Source organism: Corythoichthys intestinalis, chromosome 14, assembly GCF_030265065.1.
Source record: "Corythoichthys intestinalis isolate RoL2023-P3 chromosome 14, ASM3026506v1, whole genome shotgun sequence".
NCBI classification, from domain to species: Eukaryota; Metazoa; Chordata; class Actinopteri; order Syngnathiformes; family Syngnathidae; genus Corythoichthys; species Corythoichthys intestinalis.
In genome coordinates this window covers 12,386,017-12,399,343 of record NC_080408.1, presented here as the reverse complement: position 1 = coordinate 12,399,343, position 13,327 = coordinate 12,386,017, and the positions used below count along the sequence as shown (strand labels likewise).

The window sequence follows — 13,327 nt, the reverse complement described above, 5'->3', positions numbered from 1 at the left end:
CTCGATTGGATTCAGGTCTGGACTTTGAATTGGCCATTCTAACACCTGGATACGTTTATTTTTGAACCATTCCATTGTAGATTTGGCTTTATGTTTTGGATCATTGTCCTGTTGGAAGATAAATCTCCGTCCCAGTCTCAGGTCTTGTGCAGATACCAACAGGTTTTCTTCCAGAATGTTCCCGTATTTGGCTGCATCCATCTTCCCGTCAATTTTAAATATCTTCCCTGTCCCTGCTGAAGAAAAGCAGGCCCAAACCATGATGCTGCCACCACCATGTTTGACAGTGGGGATGGTGTGTTCAGGGTGATGAGCTGTGTTGCTTTTACGCCAAACATATCGTTTTGCATTGTGGCCAAAAAGTTCAATTTTGGTTTCATTTGACCAGAGCACCTTCTTCCACATGTTTGGTGTGTCTCCCAGGTGGCTTGTGGCAAACTTTAAACGAGAATTTTTATGGATATCTTTGAGAAATGGCTTTCTTCTTGCCACTCTTCCATAAAGGCCAGATTTGTGCAGTGTACGACTGATTGTTGTCCTATGCACAGACTCTCCCACCTCAGCTGTAGATCTCTGCAGTTCATCCAGAGTGATCATGGGCCTCTTGGCTGCATCTCTGATCAGTTTTCTCCTTGTTTGAGAAGAAAGTTTGGAAGGACGGCCGGGTCTTGGTAGATTTGCAGTGGTCTGATGCTCCTTCCATTTCAATATGATGGCTTGCACAGTGCTCCTTGAGATGTTTAAAGCTTGGGAAATCTTTTTATATCCAAATCCGGCTTTAAACTTCTCCACAACAGTATCTCGGACCTGCCTGGTGTGTTCCTTGGTTTTCATAATGCTCTCTGCACTTTAAACAGAACCCTGAGACTATCACAGAGCAGGTGCATTTATACGGAGACTTGATTACACACAGGTGGATTCTATTTATCATCATCGGTCATTTAGGACAACATTGGATCATTCAGAGATCCTCACTGAACTTCTGGAGTGAGTTTGCTGCACTGAAAGTAAAGGGGCCGAATAATATTGCACGCCCCACTTTTCAGTTTTTTATTTGTTAAAAAAGTTTAAATTATCCAATAAATGTTGTTCCACTTCACGATTGTGTCCCACTTGTTGTTGATTCTTGACAAAAAAAATTAAATTTCATATCTTTATGTTTGAAGCCTGAAATGTGGCGAGAGGTTGCAAGATTCAAGGGGGCCGAATACTTTTGCAAGGCACTGTAGTTTCCAATGAATGAATAAAAGAATGAAATCTACTATCCAAGTGAGCGCTTATTCTAGCTGTTTAATCAACATTACATTACAGTACATTTTATAGGATAACACACTTTATAAACAATTCCCTTCCTCCATCACATGACATCACCATCATTGAAAGCTTCAGGCAGCCGAACGAAAAAAGCAGGAGCCAGTTCTTCGCATCTCTTCAAGTCCTTCCTGACTTTGGCGTGGTGGCTTGCAGGTGTAGATTAGGTTGGGGCTAAATGACAAAGCAAAATGCCTTGAAATAAAATCAAGTGTTCAACAAAAGTTCAAAATTCAATCAATCAACGGAGAGAGAGAGAGCTTAATTGATTTTTTCATTTTTCTTGGGACAAGACCATTTTTTGTACCATGAGGAAAAGAGGAGAGAATACACCCAGGTACGGTACGAACTTTTGAGCTTTTTCCTTCATTGGAAAAAAATAATAAAAATCACTGTTATCTAAATTAAAATATACTTCCATGTTCAACGCTGCAATGAGGAGCTTCTCACCTGTTGCAGTTTCTCCTCGACCACTAACCCAGTGGCGGCGTCAGCCAAATTCATCACAGTGATGAGCAGGAAGGCCTGCATACATAAGAAGAGCACAAGCACCCTTTTGTCCATTGCTCACCAAGCTTCACTAAACTGGAACACAACCGTTGAATATAATATCTAGATACTCAACAGAACCCAAATGCAGCAGTCATAACTTCCTGTTTGTCCAATGTGCTCATTTGTCAAGAGACGTCAGCATAAAGATTTCACAATTCAGCATTTATAAAATAAGAACTGGCAACCAGTTTAGTCCACCTTTTGCCCGAAGTCAGCTTGATTTCAGCACTCTGTGACCCTGACAAGGATAAGCGGTGTTGAAAATCATTATTATCAAATTCCTGTTTATCCCATGTGCTGACTTCTTGAAAAATTCAATATCAAGATTTCACAAATGAACACTTATGTAATAAGAGGAAATGGTCCAGCAGGATACTGCCAAGAAAAAAACAATAGTCTTGATCAGCAGTTTGCAAATATGGGTGAGCCAAAATCTTTTCACAGCACAAATTCCGTGTTGTGTTTTAAACACATCTGTAAGTATGCGTAAAAAAATTGTGATTTACAGAAAGCCAAAAGAGGAAGTGGCACCCACGATGACACAACAGTTCATCTATCGCTACCTCTTATGCAACAACAACAAAATTGTCTTTATTTTGCCCTAACAAATGTCGGGAATGAGCTCGTATCATCTTATAACCATGGCAAAGAATATGGAATTACCGGTCCTGGTAGAAATTCACTCGATTGTTTTATTGTATAGGGGGGGGGAAAACATCATAAACATGAATAGAACATAATATATTAATAATAGTAATTATATAGGTCAAACATGTCCAAAGTCTGGCCTGGGGGCCAAATGCGCCCTGTGGTCAAATTTCATTCTGCCCCCAGCCTCTGTCATGAAATCAATAACGTCTAGCCCGCACACAGACTTGGTAAATTGGTCAGCAGTACTGCTACAACCATATGAAGGTTGTAAAGTTTACTAAAAGACAATGTGCATCTTCAGCAAGAACACATCATGTTTCCAAGGTGAGCATGATTAAATCATGCAGTCCATACATAAACGTGAACAATGAATGAGTAGCTAGATTAGATCATGTTGATGCAACATAATGTTAACGTGCCTTTCCAACCAATTGCAATAGTCTCGTCATTTCTCGCGAGATTTAAAAGCAGGGTTGCCAACTCCCTGAAAAAATAAGTGACACCTCATTGGAAGAGCCGGCCGGCACAATAACTGTCACCATTTAATTATTATTTTGTTTGTGAAAAGTGAATTCGTTTATTAGATGGGGCTTTGCAAGGCACAGACCCAGCTAGTAAAATTCCTCAACTTTATTTTTATTTCTTTCTTTCATAATCTTATTATCCACGTTTTTTCGGGGCACTTGAGACTCCGAACCGTTTGACCGACCGGCACCGTTTCAATATCAAAATGACCGAAATTCCATTCATTTTTAATGGCAAGCATTTTCCCTTCATTTTCAATGACAGGAAAACATAGGTGGTTGCGATTTTTGACCACTTACCATTACAGCCCATTGACATTGAACTGGTGCCTAAGTAAGTCAATACCACTGACAGCTATGTACGTCCATGCCATTGACTATCATGAATGTCGCTACTATTGATGCCAATGTACTGGATTCCATTGAGGCATATATCCTGTAAATTGATGCCATTGACGGCCATTTACAGTGCCTTGCAAAAGTATTCGGCCCCCTTGAACCTTGCAACCTTTCGCCACATTTCAGGCTTCAAACATAAAGATATAAAATTTTAATTTTTTGTCAAGAATGTTTGTGTGGGTGGGTGTTAATCATATTGTAATAACAATTGTAATTTATTTAATGCATTTGTTTTTTAAGTGTTTTTATTGGTGCTTTTGAATAGCTATTACAGCATTTTTCTTTTAATTTCTGCACTTGTTCGTTGTCTTTTTTTATATACCGTATTGGCCCGAATATGAGACGGTGCATTGAAATAAGACTGAAAAATAGGGGGTCGTCTTATATTCACGGTCTAGACGTTATAACCATTCACGACGCTAGATGGCGCCAGATATCCTTGAAGCGATGTTCTGTCATGATAGATCTCAGCTACTCTGAAGTTTAACCAGTTGGCATTATTTTATTGCAATGTTTTTCCTTATTCAGGTTTGTTTCAAGACTACAGTCACAGTTAGACTTCACTTTGATGGTTAATGCAGTTATTGCAATTTTGTTATTTTATCACAATAGATTGGTTTATTTACATTTCAAAAACCAGAAGCCATTCATTAACGAATGTGATTGCACTTTAGTTTACATATTTAAATGTTCAGATATTAAGATTTGAAAGAGGCAAAATAACATGCTTTTTCTCTCAAATATATTGTTATAATCATTTGTGTAGGGTGTACTGTAATTATTTTCGGTATAAAAATTAATTTGGTGTTCAAAAAGTCTCTTCAAACTTGAGTCCTGAAAAAGAGGGAGTCGTCTTATAATCAGGGCCGTCTTATATTCGGGCCAATACTGTCCTGTATTCGCTGCTCAGCCTTCACAGTGTACAGATGCACTCTGAGCTCCTGAAGCACTCTCTTATCTTAACCGATAAGCGCTCAGGGCCAGCAAGCTCGACTCCCAGTATGGCTCCAAAGAATCTGAAACCTGGAGACTTGGATGTAATAAAATCCTCCATACAGAAGTTGGAGGTCTCCTTGACTGGCTTGATTCAAAACCAGAATCAAGAAATCTTCAGAGAGCTCCATTTAATTCGCACTGAAAACGAGAAACTCAAGCAGGCGGTTGAGGAGAAAGATGTTCGCATCAAGAGGCTGGAAATTTTGGCTGACGATCTTGATCAGTGCCGACGCGCAAATGAGCTCATCATTTCTGGATTACAACTGACGCTTGGCCCAGGGGACACAGTGGCGCAACTGGGAATTGCTAAGCTGAAAGAGTATGGAATAAACATGGAACCGCTGGACATCCGTCGCTGCCTTCTGCTCCCATCTGGGGGGAGAGGACCTGCGACGATGCTCATGAAGCTGGCAGACCACACATATGCTTCATCCCGTCCGCCTTTGTCGTCTTCTTCGGTTCCTTCGGGCAAACAATATCACATTTTGTAATTGTCAATGATTGTCAATGATACCGATGATGATGACAATAAATGTGTTGTCTAGGCCACCAAATTGGTCAGGAACGGCCCTGTTCACAACTGTTAAAAACAAGCCTAAAAGAGCTTGTGTAGTGTCATCCTGTCTCAACAGATATTCATTACTTGACTGACTCCGTGGCAACCTTCATGTAAGGGAGTTCCGGCAAGAAATTATCGCCACTTTCACCCCTGTTTGTAACTCACTTTGTCATAATGACCAAACAGCCATACTGTGAGATGTAATGAGCGTCCAAGCATAAGCCATACGTTTACTGAGGGCCTTTATTGTTTTACATGCGTCAAGGTGATACAAATACAAAAGCAATAGCTATACAAATACAATATAACTTCTTTATAGCCCAAAATGACAGTTTAAAAGGGTCGATCAATAGTAACAATGATTATCATCAGCGTTTACCGAAACATCTAACCATATGAGGAGGAGGTGGAGGAGGCGGTGGTGGGGGAGCAGGTAGGCTCAGTAGAGGAGAAATATTACGTAGGTTTGGTAGAGATGGCGGACCAGGAAGTAGACCTGGTGGAGGAGGAAGTGTTGGAGGACGAACAGGTGGACTTGGTAGGTGGGAATCCTGTGAAGGCCCCTTGGGAAAATAGACGAGCATGGTTAGTTTCATCATCAGAAGATGGGAAAGTGAGAAATAATGACAATCACCTTGGCACCCAGCACATTCGTCGCGCTAGGCCTTATCCAAAAGTTGTGGTAACTTTTTCCAAATCTTGATTGTGGCCATTCTCTCACCTACAAATACATGCATATAACACTTTAAACACCATTTTTGGGGTGATAACATAGACCATATTCGAGCAACTTTTGAGGCATGTAGAAGATAAAACACTAACATTTTTAATGGAGCACATTTTCAATTAAAAAAAAAAAATATATATATATATGTATACACACACACACACACACACACACACACATTATATATATATATATATATATATATATATATATATATATATATATATATATATATATATATATATATATATATATATATATATATATATACAGAACTTACTGTATATGTATATATATAAATTAGCTGAAACAACTTATAGCTTTATGTGGGCCAAACCAGAGCGCAGCTATCCTTTATCCACATCAGACGTCCGAGTCTGCTCCTTAGTCATACAAGGTGGGAGTTCAGCCAAAGGGCAGTGTGTCATCCATCATTAAAAAAAAATAATAATAATAATACTTTTTGACTTTTTTGAAAGTTATTTTGAAATTGAGGGGTTCCATGAACTGACTTACTTCCAACACGGAAATTCGGGTTAAGTCGCCAGCGTAGGAACAGAGCTCGTTTGCAACCCGGGGACTACCTGTATGTATATAAACATTAGGGCTCTCAGATTTATCACGTTAACAGGCGGTAATTATTTTTTTCAATTAATCATGTTAAAATATTTAACACATTTAACAAATGCGCAGAATGATCCACTAATGGATTGCCGCAAACAGACTACAATGACGCCGTTTATTGTTCATTGAGAGCTAAGAGACAGAGAAATGCAAGTGGACACAGGTATTCATTGGGGCTGCGCCATTTATTGGCATAAGCTTTGGCAACTCTTTCACAACAATGATAACAATTGTGGCGAGCGGCGTGGGTAAGAATGACAGGAGATTATCTTTTTTTTAACACGCTTCATTGAAAACAACGCAGAACATATACCATTTGAAGCCAACACTGACAGTCATGGTTGCCCAACTTCACATCATGCATTTGGGCGGAACAGTTAAGTTGCTACAGTATCATTTACTGAAACTACAGGGAACTTGGATTCCCAATCAAAATAGCTATGCAAAATACACATAAAACTTACTCAGACTTTGGTCAAGCTCATTCAAATATTTCGTTTAGCTCAACAAATACACTAGATGGGAATATGGCAATACTGTCACTGTCAGTTTTGCTCTTCATAACATCCGCTCATTAACCAACAAGGGACAACTCATTCAGGATATCATCACCGACAACAAATTAGATTTCTTCTGTTTAACTGAAACCTGGCAACAGCCCAGCGACTTCACTATATTAAACGAATCCACGCCCCCAGGGTTTGTTTACATGTCACAACCTCGTGGCGCTGGCCGGGGGGGAGGTGTCGCGGTAATTCACCGTGAGAGCTGGAAAGTCTCGCCACTCAATGTAAAAACTCCAAGCTCGTTTGAGTGCACCATGTCTGAGCTTCCTTGTGCCACTCCCACCATTATCGCCACTATTTACCGCCCTCCTAAACAGAACAGTGAATTTTTAAATGATTTTGCTTCTTTTCTCTCCCACTTAATATCTCTTTCACCAAATATAATAATAATGGGCGATTTTAATATCCACTTAGACAATATCAACCTGCCTCTCACCAAGAAATTTAATTCCTGTTTAGAAAGTTTTGGCTGTCAGCAATATATCACCTTCCCCACACACTCAAAAGGACACATCCTGGACTTAATCTGCTGCTCAGGCGTCACCCCCTTGAACCTCACAGCCAATCAACTCCCAATTACTGACCATTTTCTCATATCATTAACAGTCAGTCTCACCCTATCCATCCCAAAAAAATCGCGCCTTATCACATTCCGGAATTTGAGGAATATCACCCTAGCCACCCTCATCTCCAGTATCCACTCCTCCTGTCTTTCCAAATTCCATAATCTAGCCAACCCCGAAGATCTGGCTTCCCATTACAATAAAGGACTTGCCAACATTCTCAATACCCTCGCCCCATTGAAAACCTGATCCGTCCGCTTCACTATCTCTGCCCCTTGGTTCACTCCCACTCTACGTCACATGAAGGCTAACGGTCGTCGGCTGGAACGCCTCTCCCGGAAAACAGGTCTAACTATCCTTAAAGAAATGTACAAAAACCACATATCAGCCTACAAGGCTTCAATTGTCAAGGCCAAAACCCTCTACTATTCCAGACTAATCACCACCAGTCAAAGCAACACCAAAACTCTCTTCTCACTCCTCAACAGCATCACCCAATCCAAAGATTCCCTTCCCCCTCACTGTTACAGTGCCTCCTTTTGCGGCTCTATTATGAAATTTTTCACTGAAAAAGTTAAGAACATTCACGACAACCTTGCATCAACCCCCAATCCCAGCATATCTTCAGACTGTCACCCGTCCCCACACCCATTCTCCTCCTTCCACCTCCCCACCCCATTTGAGATTGCCGAACTCATCCGGAAATCCAGTCCATCCACCTGCCATCTGGACCCCATGCCCACTCAACTAGTTAAACTCTCCTCACCCTCCCTGGTCCCACTAATCTCTGCTATCATCCACTCATCCCTCACCTCTGGAATTGTACCCGCTTCTTTCAAAACTGCAGCCGTTACGCCAATCCTCAAGAAACCTGGTGCCGACCACTCCGACTTCAATAACTTCCACCCCATATCCAACCTCCCTTTCATTTCCAAAATCCTCGAAAGAACAGTCGCCTCACAACTCCACTCTCACTTATCCCAGAATAACCTTTATGAACAGTTTCAATCTGGTTTCCGCCCTCTACACAGCACTGAAACAGCACTCGTTAAAATAACCAACGATCTCCTCATGGCAGCTGATTCTGGCCTGCTGTCCATCCTCATCCTCCTAGACCTATCTGCAGCCTTTGATACAATTAGTCACACCACAATCCTCTACTGGCTTTCCACTATTGGCATCACCTGCACCCCGTTGAACTGGTTTTCTTCCTATCTATCTGAGCGCAGTCAATATATCCAACTAAAGTCATTTAAATCCAGATCCTCCCCTGTAACCTACGGTGTGCCTCAGGGCTCTGTCCTGGGGCCCCTACTCTTCATCATTTACCTACTTCCCCTTGGCAATATTTTTCGTAAATTCAACATCCAATTTCACTGCTATGCCCACGACACCCAACTCTACCTCACTTCTGAACCCTACTGCTCTCACCCGCCCTCATCTTTGACTGACTGTACCACTGAAATAAAAATCTGGTTTACCCACAATTTCCTAAAACTTAACAGTAATAAAACTGAGGTGCTCCTCGTTGGCTCTAAATTCACCATCTCAAAAAACCATAACATATCCATTACCATTGACAACTCCACTGTTTCACCCTCCCCCCAAGTCAAGAGCCTAGGAGTAATGCTCGACAACACACTTTCCTTTCAATCGCACATGAAGAACATTACCCGGATTGCCCACTTTCACCTACGCACCATTAATCGCCTCCGCCCTTCCCTCACACCACATTCTGCTGCAATCCTGGTTCACAGCCTTGTCACTTCCCGTCTGGACTACTGCAACTCCCTCCTCTTCGGCCTCCCTCATAAAACTCTCCATAAACTCCAACTGGTCCAGAATTCGGCTGCCCGCATCATAACCCGTACCCCGTCCATCCACCACATCACTCCAGTCCTCCAACAGCTTCACTGGCTCCCGGTCCACTTTCGAATACAGTTCAAAGTTCTCTTCCTCCCATTCAAGGCCATCCATAACCTCTCCCCTCCATACCTGTCTGATCTCATTCATGTTACTACTCCCTCCTGTGCCCTTAGATCCTCCTCCTCCATACAACTGTCTGTCCCCCCCGCTCGCCTTAGCACCATGGGGAGCCGAGCGTTCAGCCGCTCGGCTCCCCAACTTTGGAATTCACTCCCACCCGATCTCAGGAACACAGATTCCCTCCCCCTTTTTCAAACAAAACTCAAAACTCACCTGTTTAGACTAGCCTATACACAATAATCACTTAGTTCTGGTCTTCTTAACTGCCCCTATATCTCTTTTAGTATTTTAAATTTCCTCATACGTTATATACTTTCATTTTGTCTCTTTTAATATTTTTAAATGTTTGTACGGGGACCTCGAGTGCCAGAAAGGCGCCTTTAAATAAAATGTATTATTATTATTATTAATATTTAGTCACAATATACAAACTATCAGAGGTCTCGTACGTTGTGAAGTATACACTCAACACTCAAATGAACGTAAGGTACAATGGACTACTACGGCGTCAGTCGAAACCGGAAACTTGGCTAGATATCTAATCAATTTAAAACTCGCCCTTGACACCTTGTGGTGTATTTTGATAGAAAATGTTACAAATTTTATGAGAACGAAAATATACAGAGGGGTTTTAATATAAAATTACTATAACTCGCATTTATCTTTTAAGAACTACAAGTCTTTCTATCCGTGGATCCCTTTAACAAAATGAATGTTAATGCCATTTTGTGGATTTATTGTTATAATAAACAAATACAGTACGTACGTATGTACAGTATGTTGAATGTATATATCCGTCTCGTCTTATCTTTCCATTCCAACAATAATTTACAGAAAAATATAGCATATTTAAGAGTTGGCTTGAATTGCGATTAATTACGATGAATTAATTTGTAAGCTGTGATTAAGTCGATTAAAAATTTTAATCGTTTGACAGCCCTAATAAATATCTATATTTACTTATATAATATATGAACATATTTTGCTTTATATGGTTTCTGTAGGAACATGACACAAATATTCTTCTAATTCATTAATATTGTAATGAAGTTTATCTTGAGGCGGCATCGTACAACAGAATAGTCACATCGTGTGTCAAATAAACATTTAATCATGACGGCTCATTGTGTATTTGTAGGCAACGTGGTCATTTTGATAGTAGGCTAATACAGCTAATATAGATATACTGTATACAGTATGTGATGCTTTCATTATAAGGCTTATATAAGACTTTTAATATTTTGCTGCTCCAGACTTGTTTTTTGTTTTATTGGTCCAATATGGCTCTTTCAACATTTTTTGCCATTTATTTGACAAAAATAAAAGTTTTTTAAAAAATCTGAAAAAAGTTTTGTATTTTGGAGGGGAAAAAAATCATTTCGCAAAAAGAAGAAAAAAAAACGTATATTTTAACTAGGCTAGGGCTGTCAAAATTATCGCGTTAACGGGCGGTAATTAATTTTTTGAATGAATCACGTTAAAATATTTGACGCAATTAACGCACATGCCCCGCTCAGAAAGATTTAAATGGCAGTACAGTGACATGCCCACTTGTTAATTGTGTTTTATGGAGTTTTGCCGCCCTCTGCTGGCGCTTGGGTGCGACTGATTTTATAGGTTTCAGCACCCAAGAGCATTGTGTAAGTAATTATTGACATCAACAATGGCGGGCTACTAGTTTATTTTTTGATTGAAATTTTCACAAATTTTATTAAAACGAAAAAATTAAGAGGGGTTTTAATATAAAATTTCTATAACTTGTACTAACATTTATCTTTTAAGAACTACACGTCTTTCTATCCATGGATCGCTTTAACAGAATGTTAATAATGTTAATGGCATCTTGTTGATTTATTGTTATAATAAACAAATATAGTCCTTATGTACCGTATGTTGAATGTATATATCCATCTTGTGTCTTATTTTTCCATTCCAACAATAATTTACTGAAAAATATGGCATATTTTTTAGATGGTTTGATTGCGATTAATTTCGATTTATCATGGTTAATTAATTTTTAAGCTGTAATTAACTCGATTAAAAATTTTAATCTTTTGGCAGCCCTAATTTTAACACAAAGTAAAACATTTGTTCCATGAAATGTACTCAGCCTGGACATGACTTGAACTTTGACTTATTAACAGAGATCATACCGGCGCAGGTGGAGGTGGAGGCTGAATCGGCACTCTCTCGAGGATCGCGGCGTGTGTCCTAGGTGAGGCCGCTAAAAGCAGAAGCAGCTGCAAAAGCTGTACAAACAATAGCAAAGGTCGTCCGTACGTGCCCATTTCAACCTTCTCACACGGCCTGCCACAGGATACTTGTTTATATAGACGGGCTGCAGATACAGGAGACAAATCGCACGTGCACACAAGCATTTCATGTTTACCTAAAGTGCGTGACATCTAAAATTGTTCTTGCCCTGGAGACCCCTGATGGGCCGCTGCCTGTTTACAAAACTTCTCTTTGAAAGTCCTGATTTAAACTCGGGCTGAAAGCACTGACATGTGAACAAAATGTTTATTTATTTATTTTTTTCGTAGCTTCGGTGGGCATGTGACTTGCGTATACCTAGGTACATTTTTTTTGTTGTTGTTTTTCTTTTCATACTGACAGCTTTCTTCAGTGTTGGTAGAGTTGTTCAGAAGGGATGCTGAAGACATTAACAGAGTTGGCAGTGATTTGGATTTAGATTGGGAGTTGCTTAGGCTAAAATGATCTAAGTAGCAGTTCTTGTTACGTAAACAGATGTTATATAGATATTTAGCCAGTTTTTGTGTTTTTCCATTTTATTGTTATTGCTATAAATAATAATACCGTATTTTCCAGACTATAAGTCGCAGTTATTTCCGAGGGGGTGCGACTTTTACTCGAGAGTAACTTATGTGTGAAATTATTAACACAATATTATTCCATTTCACATGTCTTTTATGCGATAGCTATTCGAATAACTCTTAATAACTGTTTTACGTTAACATACGTTCTCAGGTCGTTGTTTATGCATCATATAACGTTAGCAACAGTGTTGTTAATCCTAAAAAGTAATTAGTTACAAATTACTTCTCAGTACTTCAAAGTAATTGAGTTAGTAACTCAGTTACCTCATTGTAAGAGTAATTAGTTACGCAGTAAAGTAGCTGAAGTTACTTTTAATGTTGTACTCATCATTACATTATACATTGTATAACATCTTTCACATTTATAAGATATTTATATTAACTGACTAAATTGATTTTTTCACTTCCCCCCAAAAAACACACAGGTCACACTTTTTTTTCTTTTTTTAATTTTAGCTATGTAAGAGTAACGGTTATACAAACTTGAACTTTCTAATGCTGTGAGAAATAAAAGGCTTTTTCTTTTTCCTGTTGTACGAAACCCACCCCTCAAATATACCGTATTGGCCCGAATATAAGACAGTGTTTTTTGCATTGCAATAAGACTGAAAAAGAGAGGGTCGTCTTATATTCGCGGTCTAGACATTATACCCATTCACGACGCTAGATGGCGCCAGATATCATTGAAGCGATGTTCTGTCATGAGAGATGTCCGCTACTCTCTAGTTGAACTAGTTTGCATTATTTTATTGCAATGTTTTTCCTTATTCAGATTTGTTTCAAGACTGCAGTTACAGTTAGACTTTACTTTACATATAGTGAAGTCTATATGTATACAAGTGCATTCATTCAGTGGGGAAAAAACCGACATAAAGAAAAAATTATTTGACATCAAATGATGTGTGTCAAAATTATTAGCACCCCTGGTCTTAATACTTTGTACAACCCCCTTTTGCCAACAAAACAAGGTCTGGGGACTGAGATGGCCATGGGAGGAGCTTGATTTTGTGTCTGGTGAACCATTTCTGTGTA

At 39.5% G+C, this 13,327-nt stretch overlaps 1 protein-coding gene across 1 annotated transcript; it reads right to left on the bottom strand.

The window, feature by feature from the left end:
* Positions 1–5,221: 5,221 nt before the first annotated feature.
* On the bottom strand, positions 5,222–11,778 carry LOC130930473 (uncharacterized). Its single transcript, XM_057858448.1, has 3 exons — positions 11,612–11,778; positions 5,627–5,713; positions 5,222–5,555 (listed from the first exon to the last, which is right to left on the bottom strand). Exons 1-3 carry the CDS (start codon positions 11,744–11,746, stop codon positions 5,361–5,363), a joined length of 417 nt encoding a protein of 138 aa, XP_057714431.1. The 5' UTR covers positions 11,747–11,778; the 3' UTR covers positions 5,222–5,360.
* Between the last annotated feature and the right edge of the window lie 1,549 nt (positions 11,779–13,327).